At 36.5% G+C, this 25,700-nt stretch overlaps 1 protein-coding gene across 11 annotated transcripts in view; it reads left to right on the top strand.

Moving 5' to 3' along the window:
* Window positions 1-25,700, top strand: part of GPHN (gephyrin) — a 537,169-nt gene that overhangs the window by 176,249 nt on the left and 335,220 nt on the right. For all 11 annotated transcript variants that reach the window (XM_061429172.1, XM_061429169.1, XM_061429176.1 and 8 more), the window contains exon 3: window positions 23,788-23,845. In XM_061429172.1, coding sequence (XP_061285156.1) covers window positions 23,788-23,845 — 58 coding nt within the window. The remainder of the gene's footprint in view (window positions 1-23,787; window positions 23,846-25,700) is intronic.

Consider the following 25,700-nt stretch of genomic DNA (forward strand, 5'->3'; position numbering starts at 1 on the left):
TATCATGATGTGCTCTTCTTCTTACGTGTTATTGGAGTTGGGTTTGCCTGTATTTGGTTAAGGATTTTTGCACCTGTATTCTTCAGTAATGTTGACCTATAATTTTTTTTCTGTGATATCTTTTTCTAGTTTTGATATCAGGGTGCTGCTAGTCTTTACAGTTGGAAGCATTTCTTCTTTTGCAACTTTTTTGAAATACTTTGAGAAGTATAGGTATTAACTCTTCTCTAAATGTTTGGTGGAATTCACCTGTGAAACCATCAGGTCCTGCACTTTTGTTTGTTGAGAGTTTTAAATTACTGATTCAGTTTCATTAATGGTAAGTGCTCTGATCATATTTTTCATTTCTCCCTGGTTTAATCTATACAGTCCATTAAATTCTCCAAGCCAGAATACTGGAGTGGGTAACTATTCCCTTCTCCAGGAGATCTTCCCAACCCAGGGATCGAACCCAGGTCTCCTGCACTGCAGGCAGATTCTTTACTATCTGAGCCACTAGGAAACCTGGTTTAATCTTGGGAGATTATATATTTCTAGGAATTTGTCTATTTACTCTAGCTTGCCCATTTTATTGTCATATACTTGTTTATAGTCTTTTATGATCCTTTGTATTTCTAGGTGTTGGTTGTAACTTCTTTTTCATTTCTCATTTTATTGGTCTCCCCTTTTTTTATTGATGAGTCTGGCTAATGATTTATCAATTTTGTTTATCTTTTCAAAGATCTGGATCTTAGATTCATTCACCTTTTCTACTGTTTTTTAGTCTCTATTTCATTTATTTCTGTTCTGATCTTTTTGAAATCTTTTTTTCCACTAGCTTTGGATTTTGTTTGTTCTCCTTTTTCTAGTTCCTGTAGGTATAAATTTAGGTTCTTTATTTGAGATTTTTCTTTTTTCCTGAGGTAAGCTTTGTAATTGCTATAAACGTCTCTCTTAAAACTACTTTTGCTGCATCATATAGATTTTAGATTTTTGTGTTTTCATTTGTCTTTAGATATTTCTTTATTTTTCTTTTTGATTTCTTCAGTGATTCATTGATTGTTTAGTCACATATGTTTTAGTATCCATATATGTGTTTTGTAGGCTTTTTGTTGTTGTTGTTGTTGTTGTTAATTTCTAATCGCATAACATTGTTGGAACAGATAATTGATAGGATTGAAATTTTCTTAAATTTGCCTAGCTGTGATCTATCCTGGAGAAAGTTCCATGTGCACTTGAAAACCAGTATTCTCCTGCTTTTGAGTGAGATGTGTGTGTGTGTGTATATATATATATATATGTATGTATGTATGTATGTATGTATGGTTGAACTCCATCTGGTCTAATGTGGCATTTAAGGCCAGTGTTTTGTTTTGTTTTCTTTTGTTCATTTATTGTCTGGGTGATCTTTCCATTGATCTCAGTGGGATGTCGAAGTTCCCTGCTATTATTGTATTACTTTCAGTTTTTCTTTTTATGTCTGTTAATATTTGCTTTATATATATAGGCGCTCCTATCTTGAGTGCATGTGTTACATCTGTTTCTTGGATTGGTCCCTTGATCATTAAATGTCTATCCCAGTGCAGAGTCTGACCTGCTGGTGTGTATATTGCATCTTTAGGCTGCAGGGCTGTGATTTTTTGTGGCTGGTGTCTACCCTTGGATGGGTCAGGCTGATACCAGTGCTAGAGCAGGCTTGCTGGAGGGTGGAGCCATCATATTCTGAGGCTAATGCCTGCCCACTGGTAGATGAAACCAGGTCCTGGAGTTTTATTGGAGGGCCCTGTGGGTCCTGGTTCTAGTGTTTGTGCACTTGTTTGTGGGAATAGGCTCTGGGCTCTCTGGTGGGTAGGACTGTGTCCAGGGGAAACTGAAGGCTCAGAGGCCCTTAAGGCAGCCTGTCTGCTGGTGGACACGGCTGTGTCATTGCCTATTTAATTGCTTGGCCTGAAATGTCTTAGTGATGGCTCCTACAACTTATTGAGCCAGAGCACAGTCTAGATCCTGCTAGAGGGAGGATTTCAAAATGGTTCTTGCTAGCAGTAGTGTCTACCAATAATGGTTGCTGCCAGTGTCTGGGTCCCCGGGCTGGGCTATGGTTGCCTCCTACCTCTCAAGGAGACTCTTCAAGATAAATAAGTAGATCTGAACTGGGCTTCTTCCAAATTAGTGCTTCTGCCCTGGATCCGAGAGCTTATTAGATTTTGAGTGCTCCCTTAAGAGTGAAGTCTCTATTCACCCCAGCCTTTTGGGACTTTTGAAAATAATCCCTACTGGCCTTCAGTGCCAAATGCTTTGGGGGCCTCTTCTTCCTGGTACAAGACCCATGGCCTGGAAAGCCCAACATGGGTCTTGGACCCTTCACTCCATTGGAAGAATCTTGGCATTTCTAATTGTTCTTCTGTTCGTAGGTCACTCACTGTGTTATTGGAATTGACTGTATTGTGACTCTGCCCCTCCTCCATGTCTCCTTGTCGTTCCTTCTTTATATCTTTGTTTTCAATCTTTTCTAGTAGGTTCTGGTCTTTTAAACCAATGGTTGTTGATTTTAGTTGTAATTTTGCTGTGCCTATTAGAGGAGGTGAGCTCAGTGTCTTTTTTACTCTGCCATATTTGCCAACATTAGAAATGAATTATATATGAGCATTTGAAATAGAAGTTTATTAGAATTCTTTACTTTAGCTGAGTTTTAGTTTTAACAAGGAAAATGTGTAACTAAATAAATCTGATCTAATAGATAAATTTTGAATTTTTATTTTTTAACCTACTATAAGGAAATGAAAAGATTTCTAATAACAAAAATAGTTTAGAGGAGAAACTTTATATTACTGGAATGCTCTCAGTTGACAACATCCATTTTTCCTTTCCAATTAGAATAGCTGGACATGGCAGAGCTGCTACAGGTTTATTTTTGAAATTGTAACAGATGGTTACCATTATTCTTCCTTAAAACAGTAAATTAAGAGACCAGACATTAGAAAGTAAATTTATTCAGTGATTTACTCACATGTTTTTGTTTTATGAATAGTGACAATATGAGACTTTAGCTTAATGGGGGAAATCAATTGCCATTATAAAAGTATATCTATTATCTTACATAAATGTTTTGGTCAGATACTTAAACACCATGCTTTTAAAATAGTTTTTGAAAGAATCTTCATAACTTCAGAGAAATCATATGGTTTAAACTGTAGAAATGTATTTTTCTTTGTTGTTTTCTTCATTAAACTTTCCTTTTTTTTCTCTCAGTGTGGTCTTCCCTTTTATTGCCTATTTCTTTCCCTTTATCACCTTGGATAAATTTAGCTTTGTGTCAGTTTTTCTAGCTTTTGAGTAGTTCATTGTATCAGTCAAAATTCAACCAGGAAAAAAGCAGGAAGTGATTTACTCGGATTAGCAGTTTACAGATGTGTTGAAAGGGTAGAATGAAAGGCAAGTAAGACCTTTGGAAGGAATGATGCTAAAGCTGAAACTCCAATACTTTGGCCACCTCATGCAAAGAGTTGACTCATTGGAAAAGACTCTGATGCTGGGAGGGATTGGGGGCAGGAGGAGAAGGGGACGACAGAGGATGAGATGGCTGGATGGCATCACTGACTCAATGGACCTGAGTCTGAGTGAACTTCGGGAGTTGGTGATGGACAGGGAGGCCTGGCGTGCTGCAATTCATGGGGTCGCGAAGAGTTGGACACGATTGAGCGACTGAACTGAACTGAACTGAACTGAAGACCTTTGCTAGACCTTGGTTTCACTGCTAATATTTAAGGAGTCAGGAAAGTGAAGTAACTTCAGAAATTATATATAGATGGTTATGGTTGCCTCCATTTCCAAATGTGTGATTTGTACAAAAACACCTAGAAAGAAATGTTACTGAGTTAGCAAAACATTTGACACTATAGTAAAATATAGAAGGGGGATATGCTTAATTTTTGAGAGGAAAGTTAGCTCTATAAATTCTGTTAATGGCCTGGGATGGCATTTTTTTTTTAATGCATCATATTCCATGTGGCTGTTTCTCACCTTTTTCTTAACGAGTCTATATATTGTATCTCTCTTTGAAGTCACCAAATTCTTACTACCTCATGGCACTCAATCCCAGTCTTATTGTGCAGTGTTTTTCTTTTTTTTAAACCATGAAGTACTGAAGGAAAACCAAATAGGCCACATTTAGAGGATGGAATTATTGAATGTACGTGAGAAAGAATAGGAAACATATTCAAGTACTGGGAAAAATAAAAAGTAAAGGAGAGTATCTTCAGATTCTTATATTACTTTCCAGATTACCATTTGTTGGTCACTTTTAAGTTCTCCACTGGAGGTTGAGAAGAAACAATAATAGTTTCATAGAAAGTGAAAAGGGCAAATACTCAAAATTTCAAAAAAATCACTAATCTGGAAGGCTGTGTGACTTGTCTGTTACAGTGTGCCAGTGATACATATATCTTTTCATAGAAATCCTAGAGTTCCCCTTTTAGGTACTTCCATCTTTGTCACTCTAACCTCATACAAGGTTCTCTTTAGGAGAAAAGATTTATTTCATTTATTTCAGAATGAAATCCTTAGAATACTGATGATTCTAAGTATTCAAGTGCTATAGTTATAAGTGCTTGAAGAATGTTTATGTGCATGATTATGACCAGAAATTCATTAACCATGACAATGAGTGAAGAGAGAACAACAAGAAAAGGGTTGTACCTTTTTTGAGTGAGATTTTGAACATAAGCCAACATTCAGAAAATCATTAGAACTGCAAAGTGAGAATTTTAAAGCCTAATACATTTTTTCTTTTAATTATCTAGAGATCAAACAGTTTAGTCTTTCCCCATTTATTTCCCCATAAAAAATCTCAAGTAAAGCTTTCTTTCCCTGAAGAAGTATGTGACCTGCTCCAAAGAGAGGGAAATATTCACATTGTACTATAACATGAAAAATAAATAAAACTTAAATCACTGAAATTTGGGGTTGATGTATATAGAATCTAGTGTTACTCTAGCTCTGTGTTGTCCAGATACGGTAGCCATTAGCTACATGTGGTTATTTAAATATATTAATGTAAAATATTTTGGTTTCTCAGTCATATGCATTCATATTAAGTACTCAACAGTCACATATAATTGGTGGCTATAGTATTTGACTGTACAGATAGACTGTTTCCATCTTCACAGAAAGTTCTATTGCACAGAGCCACTGTAATACACTGTTATAAGCACCTGCGTTTGTGGTTCCTGATTTAGGACCCGAAACAAAGAGAAACATAATATTCTTGTCAATTATAAATGATTATACATGATTATTCGGTAGGGATAAAACACTATTAACATTTGTATGACAGTCATAAGTTAAGAAATACTTTCATATGTTATCTAATTTGATCTCCTAAACCAACTTTTTGAAGTTGGTAAGCACAAATTTCACCCTTCATCCTTAAGAGCACTTTCCATCAACAGACTTTTCTTATTGTGAAGGTGAAGCTTATTATAAAAAAACACACAGCACAGAAGTACCAATAAGTACCTTTTTTTTACTTCTTCATCTTATGGCTTCATTTTCTCTTAAGACCTTGGAGATTGTTGCTTCCACATAGTAGAGGAGAGAAAATTCTACTCTTTCCAGCCTGGAAGTCAAAAAAGATCACTCTGCTCACATTCAGTTATTGAAAACTTGTTACGTGGTCATATCTGGATCCAAGGAACTGGAAAATATAGTCTCTGGCTGGGCAACCACTATGCAGCAATATATTTGACGGTATGGTGAGAGGGACACACATTTTTGATGTTCGATTTTGTCACAAAAGACTAGGCAGGTAATACACAAGAGTGAAGTGGGCCAGATGTCAGTGCAGATGTGTTCACTCTGTGTATGTGTGGGCAGTGGGCAGAGCTGTGGCATGCCCTGTACATGGACAAGTGCTGTTCATTATCAGCTAGTGTCGTCCTGTCCTAACGTGCCAGATCTTTTAGTTTTACGGTTTTCAATGAAAATCTGAAACTCCTGTTTTAATATCCCTGGTTTTGAAAGATTATAAATTAAACAGCTGTAAACATTCATGTATAAATTTTTCTATAAAACAAGTATCATGTTTAACTTTTAAGAAATTGTGAAATTGTTTTCCTAAGCTGCTGTACCGCCTTACATTCCCACCAACAATATATGAGAGTTCTAATTGCTCTGTGTCTGACGTTTGCCCATCAGTATCTTTTATTTTAGCCATTCTGAGAGGTATGTAGTGGTATCTCTTAATGGTTTTCACTTCCCTCTCATATTGGCTAATGATTTTGAACATTTTTTCCTATACTTATTTGTCATATGTATATCAACTTTGGTCAAGTTTTCATTCAGATCTTTTACTTATTTTTGATTGAGTTGTTTGCTTTACTCCTGTTGAATATTGAGAGTTCTTTATATATTCTTATATAAAGATATATATATATAAAGCTTATATATAGATATAAAGATATATATAAAGCTTATGTAAAGATATATATAAGCCCTTTGTTGGATTTGTGAGTTGCCAACATGTTTTCTCAATCTGTAGCTTTTCTTTTCATTTTCTTAAGTGTGTTCTATAGAGCAAAAATTCTCAATTTTGATGAACTCTTTGCCAAATTCAGTCACTAAGATTTTTTTCCTGTATTTTCTTATAAAATTTTATAATTTTGCATTTAACTTTTTTATAAGGTGTGAAGTTGAAATCAGATTTCATTGACTTGCATATGGATATTCAGTTGTTCTAATACTATTTGTGGAGAAGAAAATAGAATTTTGTAGGCTGCCAGGAAGGAAGATATTTCTTAACTTCTATATTTTCACTAGGAAACTTCCTGTAATGGTTTCTCATTTCCATTGTTATAGCAAGTTCATTTGCTATAATGTGTTGAAAATTGCCTAATTTTAATCAAGATTGTGTATGTTTACTAATGCTTATCATAGTGATTTCTAGCTATACTATTCCTTTCCCATACCATTAGATTATGACTGTAAGCCTGTAACCAAATTCCTAGAATTCAGTGTGGTGGTGTTTACTTGCTCAGTCGTGTCTGACTCTGTGACCCCATGGACTGTAGCCTGCCAGGCTCCTCTGTCCATGGGGTTTCCCAAACAAGAATACTGGAGTGAGTTGCCATTTCCTTCTCCAGTGAGCTTCCTACCCAGGAATTGAACCAGGGTCTCCTGCATTGGCAGATGGATTCTTTACCACTGGGTCACCCAAAAAGGTTTTATCTGCTAGCAAACATTTCTAAAAGGCAATCAAAAAGAATTTAGAAGCAAATGTTTTAATGCTTGAAATGTGTAAACTGTATAGTTATTTCAGATACTATGTACAGAACTGTTCTAACACAAATCTTCCCCAAATCATTCAAAAATCAGTTACCAACAAATAATTATTGAGCATTCATTTTCTAGGAATTGGGTTCTGCAGAAGATAAAAAGACAATATATGGTTTTAATGTCCTCAGAAATTCTACACTCAAGTTGACATAGAGTAAAATCTGGACCTGCAAACTCAAATATCTTCAGTTTCCGGAGAAGTATTGTAAACTTTTTAAGTTCCAGATATAAGAAAATAGGGAAAGAGAGTTAGGAACTTTGTTAGCTTAGAGAGTTCATTCATGATAAAAGGCATTCACACAAACAGCCATACATGCAGATGTCCAAAGAAATCACCTTAAACGATTGACTTCAGTCTAGGCTGTAAGTTTGCAACCCAGCCTCTGACTGTGAGGATCTGCCTTTAGGTGTCCAGAAGGACTCTGAATTCGAAAGGATTGCCCTTACAAACAGTTATGTGCATGTGTACATACACTTGGCTTTCTTTGGTTAAAAAGCAGATTTTTCAAATTTCTCATTGGCTTTATATGTAAGTAGTGTGTTTGTGTGTGTGAATGTGTGTTCATGTTCTTATGTATTTACTGTGGTGAATATCGTAGTCCTTTTATTCTCTCCTACATTTTCTGATTGATCGTTATTGATATTTCAGTTTTGCTTGTTAACCTTCCAGCTCTCATTTATTCTACTAAGCTCTTATGTGTGAATTTAACTATAGCTGAAGATTGTATGCTTTCCTGACTTTTTAGTGAGAATGTTTCTGACGTCTCACCATTTAGTATAATGTTAATTTTGATTTATTGTATTACTATATCCCCTTTGGAAATTTCCTTCTATTCCTAATTTACTTGAATTTTTAGATTTTGCTTATTTAAATCAGGAGTTGATATAGAATTTTATCCAGTACTTTTCCAGTATCTGTTGAGATGGTTTTATGTTTTTTAATTTACATTGAACCCTACTCCAGAGATGAACCTTACTTGGACAAGTTATTCAGTGTGTTATTTATTTAATACACTGCTAGAGTCTATTTAAGATTTTTACCTCTAAACTACTTTGTGTTCTAAACTTTTTTTCGTATTCTAAACTTTTTGTTGTATTCTATTCAGTACACAGTATGGTGGCTTTGTGTATTTAGGTGCTCATTATTTTTTTTTAATAAATGAAACTTTGTTACTTTTTATTTTTTTATTTTTTTTTTTATTCTTCCAATTTTATTTTATTTTTAAACTTTACATAATTGTATTAGTTTTGCCAAATATCAAAATGAATCCGCCACAGGTATACATGTGATTAGTATGTTGGAAAGACAGACTAGGGCGTAACTAATAGACCTTCATCTGTATCAGAATCCATGATAAATATGTTGTAGATACTTCTAAGAAAATGTTTTGTCATTTTCTGTTTGACTTCTCTATTCCTCTAGTGCAGAGTCTCTCAGTCTCAGCTTTCTTGTCATTTTGGGCTAGCTAATTGCCATGGGAGGCTCTCTTGTGCATGGTAGGATGTTAAGTAACACCTCTGGTCTCTCCCTGCTGGATGCCAGTACTACCATCGAAGCTATAACTAATGAACATATATCTAGACATTGCCAAGTGTCACAGGAAGCAAAACCACTGCCAGTTGAGAGCCATTCTGGCGGTTTTGGCAGATTTTTTTTTTTTTCAACAGAGAATAAGAATGTAGATAAGGCAATTAAAATTATAATCTTGTTGAAAGTACCTTTGGTATTTTTTTTTTCTTTTAGTGTTTTACTGAATTTTACAAATGCATGTTGCTGGACTGAAAAATGCTATAGAGATATGCTCCTTCAGTGCTATAAATTTATAACTTCAATAGCTTATAATGTGTGAGGTAAGTTGTCAGAAAGTTGAATTAGCTTTGGCAGTATGCCTGGATGAACCACTTAGCAGGGAGCAGGGAAAACACAGAAATAAAAATAGAAAATGAACAAGTTCCATCCTGAATTGTTCATCTTTCTCAATGCAAAATATCTCCATATTATTTATTTAATTTATATATAAAATTGGCATACAAGAATGCTAAATACTGAATGTAGTACCTTTTTAAAAAATTAGAAATTTTCCTACTAAGTAATTTATAATGCGTGGTAAAAATAACATACATATTGGAAACATTAACAAAAATGATGTATATGATTACATGACAAGTGAATTGGGATTACCAGTGAATATTTAAAGTCTGTAGAGGAAGGAGATCATCTTTTCTTGGAATGGTGTTTTTCCAAGTTTTCACTCAGAGCATTTTGCTTTTACTCTGTACTTTCTCTAAAAATCAGACTGTCTTTGTACAATTAGTCTCCTCATTCAAGTTATGACCAGAGTTTAGTTTAGTTTAGTTTCATGGACCTGAAGTTGGGGTATTCTCCAGCTACAGGTTCTTCTGTCTACAAGTTTCCAGTCAATAATATGGATTAATACAGTACTATGAATTCTATTAACCCCACTGCAATTAACTTGCAAGTGAAATAAACTATTTTACTGTTGAAAACCATAATTTGTAGACAGACCTTTCTTCCTGGTAGTCCTGTTGTTTTTTTATAGTGTTGCTTGAGAAGGAAGAACAGATATGTTAGAGGTAAGAACAACAGAAAAGTTTGAAAGATAATTGCTGGTTAATGTGAAAAATAAAAACAGTGAAAAGAACAGCTGCAGCTCAGCTTAACTGAATCTTCTACTCTTACTCCTGGCAAACATTCAAAAAGAAATTGGATTTTTCCTCCATATACACAACGTTTTTTGTTTGTATTGTTGTTCCTTTTTATTTTTTAATTTTATTTTATTTTTAAACTTTACAAATTGTATTAGTTTTGCCAAATATCAAAATGAATAATTTTTATTTTTCATTGAAATAATACATTCACATGTTTTTAAAAAATCAAACAATGCTAAAATAACTTATAACAACAATGAAAACCAGCTACATGCTTTTATCCTGCTGTTTCCAGAAGCAACCAGTTTCTTGCAGTTGTTTCTTCTGATATTTGCATACATATTTCATACAGTGCCCTTTGCTGTATCTATTTTAGACATTATATGTTTGTTTTCTGTGGCTGCCATAATAGATGATTGTAAATGGCTTGAAACAGCACATACTTGTTATCTTACAGTTCTATAATTTAGAAATCCCATACAGGATCTCGACCGCACAACAGTAGTACAGCATCTCACTTAGGCTGAGATCAACATGTGGGCAGGACTACATTCCTTTCTGGAGACTGAAGGGGAGAATTCTTTTCCTTGCTTTTTCCAGCTCTTGGTGGCCACCTTCTTACCAGGGCTCATCATCCCTTCCAGTTTAAAAGCAAGCAACATAAGGAATCCTAGTCTTCACATTACTATCTCTACCGTGAACTTCCTGATGTTCAAGCTGGTTTTAGAAAAGGAAGAGGAACCAGATCAAATTGCCAACATCTGCTGGATCATGGAAAAAGCAAGAGAGTTCCAGAAAAACATCTATTTCTGCTTTCTTGACTATGCCAAAGCCTTTGACTGTGTGGATCACAATAAACTGTGGAAAATTCTGAAAGAGATGGGAATACCAGACCACATGACCTGCCTCTTGAGAAACCTATATGCAGGTCAGGAAGCAACAGTTAGAACTGGACATGCAACAACAGACTGGTTCCAAATAGGAAAAGGAGTACATCAAGGCTGTATATTGTCAGCCTGTTTATTTAACTTCTATGCAGAGTACATCATGAGAAACGCTGGACTGGAAGTAACACAAGCTGGAATCAAGATTGCCGGGAGAAATATCAATCACCTCAGATATGCAGATGACACCACCCTTATGGCAGAAAGTGAAGAGGAACTCAAAAGCCTCTTGATGAAAGTGAAAGTGGAGAGTGAAAAAGTTGGCTTAAAGCTCAACATTCAGAAAACGAAGATCATGGCATCCGGTCCCACCACTTCATGGGAAATAGATGGAGAAACAGTGGAAACAGTGTCAGACTTTATTTTTCTGGGCTCCAAAATCACTAGAGATGATGACTGCAGCCATGAAATTAAAAGACGCTTACTCCTTGGAAGGAAAGTTATGACCAACCTAGATAGCATATTCAAAAGCAGAGACATTACTTTGCCAACAAAGGTCTGTCTAGTCAAGGCTATGGTTTTTCCTGTGATCATGTATGGATGTGAGAGTTGGACTGTGAAGAAGGCTGAGCACCGAAGAATTGATGCTTTTGAACTGTGGTGTTGGAGAAGACTCTTGAGAGTCCCTTGGACTGCAAGGAGATCCAACCAGTCCATTCTGAAGGAGATCAGCCCTGGGATCTCTTTGGAAGGAATGATGCTGAAGCTGAAACTCCAGTACTTTGGCCACCTCATGCGAAAAGTTGACTCATTGGAAAAGACTCTGATGCTGGGAGGGATTGGGGGCAAGAGGAGAAGGGGACGACAGAGAATGAGATGGCTGGATGGCATCACTGACTCAATGGACGTGAGTCTGAGTGAACTCCAGGAGTTGGTGATGGACAGGGAGGCCTGGCGTGCTGCGATTCATGGGGTTGCAAAGAGTTGGACACGACTGAGCGATTGATCTAATCTGATCTGTAATTTTACATTGAGAATCAACAAGATAATCCAGAATAAATTCCCTATTTTAAAGTCAGCTGATTAGCTTTATTCCATCTGCAGGTTTAATTTGACTCTGCCAGATACCCTGGGCTTCCTTGATGGCTCAGTGGTAAAGAATCCACCTGCTAGTGCAGGAGAATCAGGTTCAGTCCCTGGGTCAGGAAGATCGCTGGGAGGAGGAAATGGCAACTCACTCTAGTATTCTTGCCTGGAGAATTCCATGGACAGAGGAGCCTGGTGGGCTACAGTCCATGTAGTCGCAAAGAGTCAGACATTTCTTCGTGACTAAATAACAACAACAACCATACAGCCTAACATATTCACAGGGGCGTTATCCTGCCTACTATACCTTCCCAGTATGATTTGTTGCTGTTCAGTCGCTAAGTTGTGTCTGACTCTGCAACCCCATGGACTGCAGCACACTAGGCTCTCTGTCCTCCACTATCTCCCAGAGTTTGCTCAAATTTGTATCCTTTGAGTCATGATGTTATCCAACCATCTCATCCTCTATCACCCTCTTCTCCTCCTGCCCTCAATCTTTCCCAGCATAAGGGTCCTTTTAAGTGAGTTGGCTCTTCACATCAGGTAGCCAAAGTATTGAAGCTTCAGCTTCAACATCAGTCCTTCCAGTGAATAGTCAAGGTTGATTTCCTTTAGGATTGACTGGTTTGATCACCCTACAGTCCAAGTGACTCTCAAGAGTCTTTTTCAGCACCATAATTCAAAAGCATCAATTGTTTGATGCTCAGCCTTCTTTATGGTCCAGACCTTGGCTACATTTTTTCAGTTCTTCCTACAGCTCAGTGAAGTCCCTCTCAGTACTCTTTTCTACTTTTTCAAACTCATCAAATAACTTGACTTCTGCTTTTTACCTGGAGATCTTTCTCCTCTTCCTTCACCATCAGAGTAAGTTTGTTTACCTGTACTGAAGACTGAGAGTCTTCATATATAAGCCATCTGCTAGCTTAAAATTGTCCACCTTCTGTAGTACCTTGTACCTACAGTTCCTCAGTATTTGAGGATTTCTAATATGAATCACCTTGTTGTTGGTATTTCCTTCTGGAGGTACTTAGGTAATGCCTGCGTGCATGCTAAGTCGCTTCAGTCATGTCTGACTTTGCAACCCAGTGGACTATAGCCTGCCAGGCTTCTCTGTCCATGGGATTCTCCAGGCAAGAATACTGGAGTGGGTTGCCATGCCCTCTCCAGGGGATCTTCCTAACTGGGGGTCAAACCTGTGTCTCTTACGTCTTCTACATTGTCAAGCAGGTTCTTTACCACTAATGCTCCTTGGAAGCCCAAGTAATGCCTAGGGTAAAAGCATACAGTTGATCTTTATCTGAACCTGGGATAACATTGGAGTAGGAAAGAAAGGTAAAGTAAAGGCAAAGAAGGAAAGGAGGCAGGAGAGATAAAGTCAGGTTACTTTCAGCCTGGACTAAGTGATATAGAAATGTACAATCTCACTTATTTAAATTCAGTGTTGATAAAAATGGCATTAAATTAGAGAAAAATTTGAATTATAAGTTTTTGCTCATTTTTAGAATAGCTTTAGTACTTTGAATATATACAATTACTCAGAATTAATATCAGGCCTTAGTTTAAGTTATGACTTTCTCAGAGCTTAACTGGCAGCACTCAATCTTGTGTATGCTAACACATCATCCTGGTGTTTTGGTTTTCCTCATAGATCTTATTGGATTGAAATCTTCGTATTTATTTGTTTATTTATACCTGTATGCCTGGTAAAAGTAAGATCCATAAGTATAAATACCAGATTTGTTTTGTTCACTGCCTTTTCTCTCATACGTGGAACATGCCTAGCATATAATATGTACTCAGTAAGTATGTATTTTTTTTTCCCTTGTCTCTTTTGTCTTTTTTTTTTCTAATTTTATTTTATTTTTAAACTTTACATAATTGTATTAGTTTTGCCAAATATCAAAATGAATCCGCCACAGGTATACATGTGTTCCCCATCCCGAACCCTCCTCCCTCCTCCCTCCCCATACCATCCCTCTGGGCCGTCCCAGTGCACCAGCCCCAAGCATCCAGCATCGTGCATCGAACCTGGACTGGCAACTCGTTTCCTACATGATATTTTACATGTTTCAATGCCATTCTCCCAAATCTTCCCACCCTCTCCGTCTCCCACAGAGTCCATAAGACTGTTCTATACATCAGTGTCTCTTTTGCTGTCTCGTACACTGGGTTATTGTTACCATCTTTCTAAATTCCATATATATGTGTTAGTATACTGTATTTATGTTTTTCCTTCTGGCTTACTTCACTCTGTATAATAGGCTCCAGTTTCATCCACCTCATTAGAACTGATTCAAATGTATTCTTTTTAATGGCTGAGTCATACTCCATTGTGTATATGTACCACAGCTTTCTTATCCATTCATCTGCTGATGGACATCTAGGTTGCTTCCATGTCTTGGCTATTATAAACAGTGCTGTGATGAACATTGGGGTACACGTGTAGTAAGTATGTATTGAATCAATGAACAAAAGTGTTTGGGCATTTTATTTTAGCAAATAGATTAACAGAATTTTAGTAGCATTATCAAAAGAATCTTTGTAAATAAGGCTTTAAGAGACTCACAGATGTTTCTGTTTTAGATAATTTAAATTCTGCTCTCCAGTCTCATTTAATTATGGATTATACACTTTGCATATCAGCAAGAGATTAATTTATGTTAGTCCTAGGCAAATTATCATTTGATCTATGAGTTCTTTGTGTTTACTGTAACTGTATTATGTGAAATACATGCAATGAAATTTCACTTGTGTTTATTAAATATAAGATTATAAAACATTAAACTGCAAATAAGGGCAACAGCATTCTTATAAATAAAGGCTTGAACACATATACTAAGTACTACTGGTCAGGTCAAATTGTTAAAGATCTTAAAAGATTTTCTAAGTTCTTTCTAAATTTATTTATCTTTTAATTTGTAAGTCATTATAACAAAACTTGTTGTATCCCAGTGATCATCTGTATGAGTTGTTTGAATTTAAGAATACATTTAAGTTAATATTCTTAATGATAATTTAATTTTCTAATATTTACATGAACTGAAGTCTAAAGTGCATTCTCTGTCTTTCAGTTTTAGTTCAGTTGCTCAATCGTGTCCAACTCTTTGTGACCTCATGGACTGCAGCACGCCAAGCTTCCCTGTCCATCACCAACTCCTGGAGCCTATTCAAACTCATGTCCATCCTGTCAGTGATGCCATCCAACCATCTCACCCTCTGTTGTCCCCTTCTCCTCCCACCTTCAATCTTTCCCAGCATCAGAGTCTTTTCCAATGAGTCGGTTCTTTGTATCAGATGGCCAAAGTATTGGAGTTTCAGCTTCAGCATCAGTCCTTCCAATGAATATTCAGGACTGATTTCCTTTAGGATGGACTGGTTGGATCTCCTTGCAGTCCAAGGGACTCTCAAGAGTCTTCTCTAACACCACAGTTCAAAGGCATAAATTCTTTAGCACTTAGCTTTCTTTATGGTCCAACTCTCACATCCATACATGACTACTGTCTTTAGAATAACATTTATATATGAAAACAATTCTAAGATACATATTATCTGACACAGACAAGTATGTGTGCTAAATCACTTCAGCTGTGTTTGACTCTGTGACACTATGGACTGTAGCCCGCCAGGCTCCTCTCTCCATGGGGGTTCTCCAGGCAAGAATACTGGAGAGAGTTGCCGTGCCCTCCTCCAAGGGGTCTTCCTGACAGGAATCAATCCCACGTCTCTTAAGTCTCCTGCATTGGCAAATGGTTTCTTTTACCACTAGCACCATCTGGGGGAAAAGGTCTGGGCATTGAAATGAGATAGATGTAGGTAAATGACACTTTTCTCTTTGTTAGCTGTCTGTAGTGTTAGTTGCTCAGTCTTGCCCGAGTCTTTGCGACCTCATGGACTGCAGCCTACCAGGCTCCTCTGTCCATGAGATTATATCCCTAAGCAAATTAACCTTCCTGAACCATACATGGAGACTGCACTGAGACAGTATATGTAAAAATGCCTAGTATAATGTTTATTATAAATTCTCTATAAATTCTAGTTTTTTTCCTTCCTTGATGAAGTTGGAACAGAAACTCTTCTCATTTACCAAAATAATGGAGAAGAATAATGAGATTAAAAAATATCCATTTAAGCCTAGTGAACTTGGCTGTTATTCATAAATATTAAAGAGGGGAGTTTCTAATCAAAGGCTTTTAGGCATCAAACTTTGAGCATCTTTTATAAAGGTACCTCATTTATTTTTAAGTCATTTTGGCCTAGTCTTTTCCCCCATAGCCTCATGCTCCTTCCCAGTCTCCAGTAACCCTGTACTGTTGTAGGGCCATACCACAGGACAGGCAGAGCTCACATAGCCTCTTAATGTATATCGGGATGCAGGCAGTGATAGTCTGGCCACTGTCAGAGATCAAGGTTTCTTCTGATATCCATTCTCAGTAAATACTACCCACCATGCTATGCTCAGACACTCACCCAGGTCTGAATAAACTCTGCATCCATACCTCAGCTCTTTCCAGTTGCCACAACCCTCAATCCAGTGTGTGACTGTGACATAAAAGTAAGTGAAGCTGAAGCATTGGCTCAGCTCAGGCTGGGGTACATGCTGGGGCTATTGTGGGCAACTGGGTAGCCACTTGTGCAGTCCTAATTATCCCTCTCTGTTCTGCTGTGGGAGCAGTGAACCATGAGTGAGGTCCATGCTGAGTACAGCCTTCCTGTTAGTCCCAACAGAGCTCAAGATGCCAAGGAGTTACCTGTGTCAGATCCCAGGGCTGGGACACCCAATATGTGGCTGGAACCACTTCCTTTTCAGGAAGACTCTCCACTCCTGTAATCTCCCTTTTCCTCCAAGTCGCCTTCCAGGGACACAAGGCCTGATCTGATCACTTCTCCTGCTATGTGATTTCTTGTGGATCTGTCTTACAGCCTTGGTTGTATAGGAGTCTTTATAGCAGTTTTTATTAGTTTTTAGTGAAGATTGTTCCTTATGTAGAATTTTTTTTTTTTTTTAATTGGAGTGTACAGTAAAGAATCTGCCTGCAGTACAGGACACGCAGGTTCAAACCCTGGTGAGGAAGCTCCCCTGAGGAAGGAAATAGCAACCTAATCCAATATTCTTGTCTGGGAAATCCCAGGTTCTTCCCAGAAGAACCTGGTGGGCCACAGTCCATGAGAACAAAAGAGAGTGCAACATGACTTAGTGACTAAACAACAGTAGTTGATTTACAATGTTACTTTCTATTGTGCAGCAAAGTGAATCAGTTATATATATATATATACACACACATCAGCTGGTTACATCTTTGGCCACCTGATGCAAAGAGCTGACTCATTAGAAAAGACCCTGATGCTGGGAAAGACCAAAGGCAAGCGGAGAAGGGGACAACAGAGGACAAGATGGTTGGATGGTATCACCGACTCAATGGACATGAGTTTCAGCAAACTCTGGGAGATGGTGAAGGACAGGGAAGCCTGGCGTGCTGCAGTCCATGGCATCGCAAAGAGTCAAACATGACTGAGCGACTGAACAACACATGCACTCTTTGAGATTCTTTTCCCATATAGGCTATTAAATGAGTATTGACTGAAAGTCCCTGTACTATACAGTAGGTCCTTATTAGTTATCTGTTTTATATATACTATTATGTGTATGTCCATCCAAATCTAGCAGTTAATCCTTCCCCCCAGCCATTTTACCCCAGTAACCATAAGATTGTTTTCTACATCTGTGGCTGTATTTCTGTTTTGTGGATGCATTTATTTGTGCCATGTTTTAGATTCTATATATAAGTGGTATCATACCATGTTTTCTTTCTGTCATACTTAACTCAGTATGACAGTCTCTGGGTCCAGCCATGTTGTTGCAAATGGCACTGTTTCATTCTTTTTTATGGCTGAATAATATAATATTCCATTGTATATGAAACACATCTTCTTTATTTTTCTGTTGATGGACATTTAAGTTGCTTCCATGTCCTGACTATTTAAAATAGTGTTGCGGTGAACACTGGGGTGCATGTACCTTTTAAAATTATGATTTTCTCCAGGTATATGCCCAGGAGTGGGATTGCTGCATCATATGGTTGCTCTCTTTTTATGTTTTAAGGAACCTCCATACTGTTCTCCATAGTGTTTGTGCCAGTTTACATTCTCATCAACAGTAAAGAAGGTAAAAGAGAAATTAAGGAAACAATACCATTTACCGTCACATGAAAAAGAATGAAATACCTAGGAATAAACCTACCTAAGGAGACAAAAGACCTGTACTTGGAAAACTATAAGATACTGATGAAAACTTTAAGAACAAAATGGCACAGATGGGAGAAATATACCATTTTCTTGAACTGGGAGAATCAATATTGTGAAAACGACTGTACTACCCAAAGCAATCTACAGGCTTAATGCAATCCCTATCAAATTACCAGTGGCATTTTTCACAGATCTAGAACAAAAATATTTTACAATTTGTATGGAAACTCAAAAGACTGTGAATAGCCAAAGCAAAATAGAGTGGAAAGAATTAGATGCCTGACTTCAGTCTATACTACAAAACTACAGTAATCAAAACCATATGGTTTTGGCATAAAAACTAACTTATAGATCAATGGAACAGGATAGCAAGCCCAGAAATAACTCCCCACACTTATGATCTATTAATTTATCACAAAAGAAGCAAAGAATGTACAGTGGAGAAAAGACAGCCTCTTTAATAAGTAATACTTGAAAAACTGGACAGCTTCATATAAAAGAATGAAATTAGAAAACTCCCTAACACCACACACAAAAATAAACTCACAATAGATTAAAGACCTAAATATAAGGCTGGATACTATAAAACTCCTAGAGGAAAACATAGGCAGAACACTCTCTTCCATAAACCAAGATCTGTTTTAACACACCTCCTAGACTAATATAGATGTATTTTTAATGTGTTCATGCAGGATGTTGATTTCCACATCTTCCTACTTCACCATGTTGATCCAGAAGTCTGGAGATACTGCTTTGAAAAAAGATTTTTGCTGAGGATCTTGGTGAAATGTCATATGTCTGATTCCCCTGAACTAATTCATTCGTTCACCAAATGTATGCTGATTTTTCAAACTATAAGTACTCACTATTTGCCAAATATAGAAAGTAATTTAAATATAATCTATACCTTCATTATCTAGTGGAGAATATAGATCTCTAAGCAGATAATTACAATATAGCTATAATGCTGTGAGGAAGGCACTAGTCATAGTAGAGAAGGGGCCTATTTCTGCTTCCAGAGTTTGTATAAGTGTTCTGAAAGTGGTATTTGATTCCTGAATGGTGATTTGAAGTTTTGGGGATGGAGAAGAATATTCAAGATACAGGTAATTGAGAGACATAAAGCAAAGGGTTGCATAATGCATTTATGAAACTATTGACAGTTGGGCATGGCTGTAACAAACAGGTATTATGAAGGGGTGACAGGAAATGAAACAAGAAATAGACTTAAGGAGTCAAGTTTATAAAAGGAATTTTTGTCACACTTCTTAAGGTATTGCCCATTTATTAATTAGGATGTGACATGGCAAAAATTACATCGTGGAAAGATAAGGTTTGTACAGCTATGATGAGGATACTCGTAAAACCATGGTTAGAAATAATAAAATCTTAAAGTAATAAAGTAAAAATTGAGGAATGAATATTTTCCAGATTAATTATGGCAAATAGAAATATGACTCATTAAATTATGTGAAAGTGAAAGTGAAGTCACTCAGTTGTGTCCAACTCTTTGCAACCCCATGGAGCGTAGCCTGCAAGGATCCTCTCTGCATGGGATTTTCCAGGCAAGAATATTGGAGTGGGTTGCCATTTCCTTCTCCATGAGATCTTCCCAACCCAGGGATCTAACCCAGGTCTCCCTCATTGTAGGCAGACAGACGCTTTACCATCTGAGCCACCATGGAATGTTATATAGGGGTTGAGAAAGACAGACATTTAGAAGATTTTTACACTTCTGACATGCACTACTGGGTCAATTAACATTTATCATAACAAAAATTGGGGAAAACTGTAGAAGAGGAAGATATGACTTTGGGAGAAAAATCAAACTATTTTTGAGAAACTTTTTAATTACCTATAAATATTTCTATTTCTAATGAATTTTAATTTAGATAACCACAGTGGTGTGGTCACTCACCTCGAGCCAGACATCTTTAAGTGTGAAGTCAAGTGGACCTTAGGAAGCATTACTACAAACAAAACTAGTGGAGGTGATAGAATTCCAGCTGAGCTATTTCAAATCCTAAAAGATGATGCTGTTAAAGTGTTGGACTCAATATGCCAGCAAATTTGAAAAACTCAGTGATGGCCACAGACAGGGAAAGGTCAGTTTTCATTCCAATCCCAAAGAAAGTTCGACATTTTCTTATATTGTACTACCCTTGAATTCCTGGGTTAATCTGATTTGGTCACCGTGTATAATCCTTTTTTTTTTTTTTGAGGACTCAAGGAAATATTAAGGCACTGAATCCAACAATGTATTAAAAGGATTATACATGGTGACCAAGTCAGATTACCCCCAGGATTCAAGGGTAGTTCAACATAAGAAAATTAATTACTGTAATATACCACATTAATAGAAAGATTGAAAGGCAAAAAACCAGATGATCATCTCATTTGACACAGGGAAAACATTTAACAAAAATCCAGCATCTCTTCATGGTAAAAACACTCAGAAAACTAGAAATAGAAGGGGATCTACTTAACTTGATAAAAAGCATTTGTGAAAATCCCACAACTGACATCATATTCAATTGTGAAAAATGGAAAGCTTCACCACTGATACTGAACATTGGAAGTTCTAATCAGAGTATTTAGACAAAGGCAGGACATAAAAGGTATCCAGACGGTTGAGTGAGAAGTAAATCTATCTTTATTCATAGATAACATGATCCTGTGTATAGAAAATCCTGGAGAATCCAAAAGAAAGTTACTAGAAATCAATAATCAAGTTCATCAGAGTTGCAGAGTATAAGATCAACACAGGAAAACCATTTGCTTCTACACATCAGCAGTGAACAATCTGAAGAACAAATTTAAAGCTGTTCCATTTAAAATAGCATCTAAAAATACAGACAGACCTGTAGACCAATAGTGTAAAACTAAGGATCCAGAAATAAACCTGTATCCATGGAAAACTGACTTTAGGCAAGGGTGCTGAGTCAAAGCTGTGAGAACAGCTTTGGGAAAGAAATGGTGCTAAATGATTGGATTTCTACATGGAAAAGAATTAACTTAAAATGGTATCTCGTGCCATATACAAAGATTAACTCAATATGGATCAGTACCCTAAATAGAAGCACTAAAATAATAAAACACTTTCAAGAAAATGTAGTAATAAACCTTCAAGACATTGGAGTTGGCAATTGATTCTTATGCATTACACCAGTAAGGTGAGCAATAAAAGAAAAAAGTACATAAACAGGACTTCACCAAAATTAAAAGTTTTGGTGCATCAAAGTCTATTATCAAGAAAATAAAAGACAACCTACAGAATGAGAGAAAATATCTGGAAATAATATCTTAGATACGGGTTTAATATCCAGAATACATAAAAAAAAAAAAAAACTCCTACAGCTCACCAGCAAAAAAGAAAACCCAATTAAAAAATTGTCAGAGCACTTGAATTGTTATTTCTTTAGATAAGAGACACAAGTGGCCAATAAGAATACGAAAAGATACTTTATACCCATTGAAAGTGAAAGTGAAGTCGGCTCAGTCGTGTCTGACTCTTTGCGACCCCGTGGACTGTAGCCCACCAGGCTCCTCCGTCCATGGGATTCTCCAGGCAAGAATACTGGAGTGGGTTGCCATTTCCTTCTCCAGGGTATCTTCCCAACCCGGGGATCAAACCCAGGTCTCCCACATTGCAGCCAGATGCTTTAACCTCTGAGCCACCAGGGAAGCCCTTATACACATTGCTGCTGCTAAGTCGCTTCAGTCGTGTCTGACTCTGTGCGACCCCATGGACTGCAGCCTACCAGGCTCCTCCGTCCATGGGATTTTCCAGACAAGAGTACTGGAGTGGGTTGCCATTGCCTTCTCCTTTATACCCATTAGGGTAGCCATTAAAAAAAATAGAATAACAAATATTGATGAAGATGTGGATAAATTGGAACCCTCATGCATTCTTGGTGGTAATGTATGAATAAAATCTGTACAGCCACTTCAGAAAACTGTTTGGTGGTCTTTTCAAATGCTCAACTTGGAATTACTATATGATTGAGCAGTTCCACCTCCTAGGTAAATATCCAAAAGAACTGGAGAGAGAGATTCGGATATTGTATGCTAATGTTTATTGCAGTATTGTTTACAGTAGCCAAAAAATTGAAGCAATCTAAGTTTCCATTAACAGATGAATGGATAAATAAATATGGTATATACATACAGTGGAAATTATACGGTCATAAAAAAGGAATGAAGTTCTGATACAGTGCTGCAGTGTGGATGAAGCTTGAAAACAAGGCAGGGTAACATTTTCCAGACACAAAAGGACAAGTATTGTATGATTTCTCTTTGTGAGTTTCCTAGAGTAGTCAAATTCGTAAAGACAAAGTTGGTTAGTAGTTACCAGGAAATGGGGGTAGGAGAAAATGAGAAGTTATTCCTTAATGATTATAGAGTTTCTGTTTTTTTGTGTTTTTTTTTTTAAATAGAGTTTCTGTTTATGTAATGGGTAAGTTTTAGAAATAGATAGTACTGATGGTTGCCCATTATTTATCATTTAATTGTACACTTAAAAATGGTTAAAATTTCAAATTACAATATTTACAGTAAAATAAAATTTATTTAATAAGCAAAAAGTAAATTACAATAAAATAAAAGGAAAACAAAAGCTAGTTGATCGTCAATGTGATATTTGTTTCCAGACTTTCAGTTGTACTCTGTTGCTTTGTATGTCTATTCTTATGCCAGCTCCACATTGTCTTGATTATTGTAGCTCTTTAGTAACTTGATATCAGAAAATATAAATCCTCCAACTTTCATCTTTTCAAGATTGATTATTCTGTGTCCCTTAAATTGCCATATGAATTTAAGAATCTGCTTATCAATTTTTGGAAGATAGGACTGCTTATCTTAAGCCCAGTCTGCCATTTCTAGCTGTGAGACTTTCAAAAATTGCTTGTCTCATTTTTTCATAATCCTTATTATAATTTATTAGAGTTAAATGAGAAAAAAAAAAAAAACCACGTAAAACCTGACAATTGAGTGTTTGGCATATAGTAAATACTCAGTATACTACTAACTGTAGTATTATTGCTATGACTACCACTGTTACTGCCAATGTAATACTTCCACATATTGACTAGAGTAAATTACTCTACTGCTACTTCTAGCATTGTCCTTTCTTGAGTCAGGAAAGCAGAATGTTGTAAGGAAAATAACATGAAATTTGGAATCAGTCTACCTGAGTGCAGTGCTGTAGAATACTGATGGTATAAGTATTTTAAACCTAGCTGTGTTTCATGATGCCATGAAAACAGACATGTCAGATACTGTTCTTGATACATCTTAGTTGTGACAGAATCTATTAATCAAAGTGGCAGTTTGAGCATCATAAAAACCATCAATAAGAGAAGCTTAATTATGGTTAAAAATCTAACTTATGTTTCCTCCTTCAGTAGTCATTTATTATCTGTCTTTTTAAACTACTATATGGGAAACCTGAGTACAAAATGGTTGTTTTTCTCCTCCATAGTTATTGGGGTGGGTAATGGGCAATTACTGGTGGCACTCGGCTGCTAATGGCAAAAATAGTCCATATTTTTAATACACTGTTGCTGGTTTTGAGAGTATTTTTTTCTCCTAATTTCAGGTTGGGTGGGACTATATCAGCATACAAGATAGTACCAGATGAAATAGAAGAAATCAAGGTATAGTATGGCATTTTTCACCTCTACAAAAACTTAGTATCTTGGAGGGAAGGTGGGCAACAAATTGTCTTTTCTTTATACTATTGAATCTTTACTTGTGTTGGGATATCATTTAACTCCCAGTTATTCTGTTTGAATTAAAATATGCATATCAGATAATCATCATCAGATTTCATCTACCATCATCAATACATGGTAGGAAAATCAAAAAAGGAACCCTTTCTTGTAAAACTCATTGAAAATTTACTTAAGAAGGCACTGTATATAAGCATTATTGTGCATAAAGTATTTCTTTATCATTTTAATTTCTTTTTCTTACTGTCTCTCACCAGTTGTAAATAATATTAGTCTTCTAATAAATTTTTCTGGCTCCTTTGATAACACAGTAGGCCAATTTCAATTTAAAATTAACAGTACAATAACTGAAAAATTGACCTTACTCTTTGAATATTACAGCATAGTCACATTTTTCTGTCTTTACATCTTACTAAATTCTGTGGATTATTAGTATTCTTGCATAACGTGTGGCCCTTCTCTAAAAGCAGTTTAAAATCTAATGAGAACTGAACTTACTATCTTTTCCATGAATAAAATTTAACAACTGGATAGCAGTAGTCAAGGATAAACAAGACTGAGTTACACTGTTAACAATGATATGTAAAGATCTTAACAAATTGTTAACTTTGATTTGATCACACTTTTCTAAATCAATTTCAATAAATTCAAGCTGTTAGTAAATAGTTCTTCAATTGATTACATTATTTTTAAATAAGTTAAATTCATTAATCTTTATGTTATATTCTGTTACTTTCAGTATCTCAGGTGTTTTGTATGGGCAACATCAGGAATTAATACCATGGTTACATTCTAGCAGAAAGTTGGGGAGAAAAGTCAGGCATGTAAAGAGACTCTTTCCAACTTGATATAAATTCATAAAATAGTTTAGCTGGGAAGAACCTTAAGTCTAATCCAGATCCCTCATTTTTCAAAAGATAAAATAGGAATTAATAAAACTGAGCTTGTTGAATTAATTTTTTGTGATGCTTAAAGGTGCTCTTACAATTGCTGCTGCTGCTGCTAAGTCGCTTCAGTCGTGTCCGACTCTGTGCGACCCCATAGACAGCAGCCCATCAGGCTCCTCTGTCCATGGGATTCTCCAGGCAAGAACACTGGAGTGGGTTGCCATTTCCTCCTCCAATGCATGAAAGTGAAAAGTCAAAGTGAAATCGCTCAGTCGTGTCTGACTCCTAGCGACCCCATGGACTGCAGCCTACCAGGCTCCTCCGTCCATGGGATTTTCCAGGCAAGAGTACTGGAGTGGGGTGCCATTGCCTTCTCCAGTTATAATTGCAATATGTGTTAAATGATAAAGGTGAAGAAAATATTCTATGGAATATATAGGTAGGACACTTGTTCAAAAAAGATAATCAGCAAAATCTTTCTAAGAGGTATACTGAGCAAATTGAAATTCTATATAGAAGCAGAGGCATTTGTGAAATCATAAAAAGGAGATAATATGACACCAGATCATAGGGTATAAAATAAAGACTGTTGAGATGTAGGACTGGCAATGAACCTTTATGCCATGTTAAGAAACTGAAAACTATCAAGTGCCATTATGTGATTTTAAGAAAGAAAGTGGCATAATCGGGGTGATGACTTTATTTTGATAAATGAGAGATCTTATTTCAGTGGAGAAGAAAGGTTCCATTTATAAGGAAGGAAACCAGGTTGCAGGAATATAGGCAGTGATTGAGACTTGAACTAAGGCATGGCCATGAGGTTGAAGAAAAACAACTCATATTCAAGAAATATTATTTAAGAAAATAGAATCAACTGTACTTGGTGATTTATT

This window comes from Bos javanicus, chromosome 10 (assembly GCF_032452875.1).
Source record: "Bos javanicus breed banteng chromosome 10, ARS-OSU_banteng_1.0, whole genome shotgun sequence".
In the NCBI taxonomy this organism is placed as follows: Eukaryota; Metazoa; Chordata; class Mammalia; order Artiodactyla; family Bovidae; genus Bos; species Bos javanicus.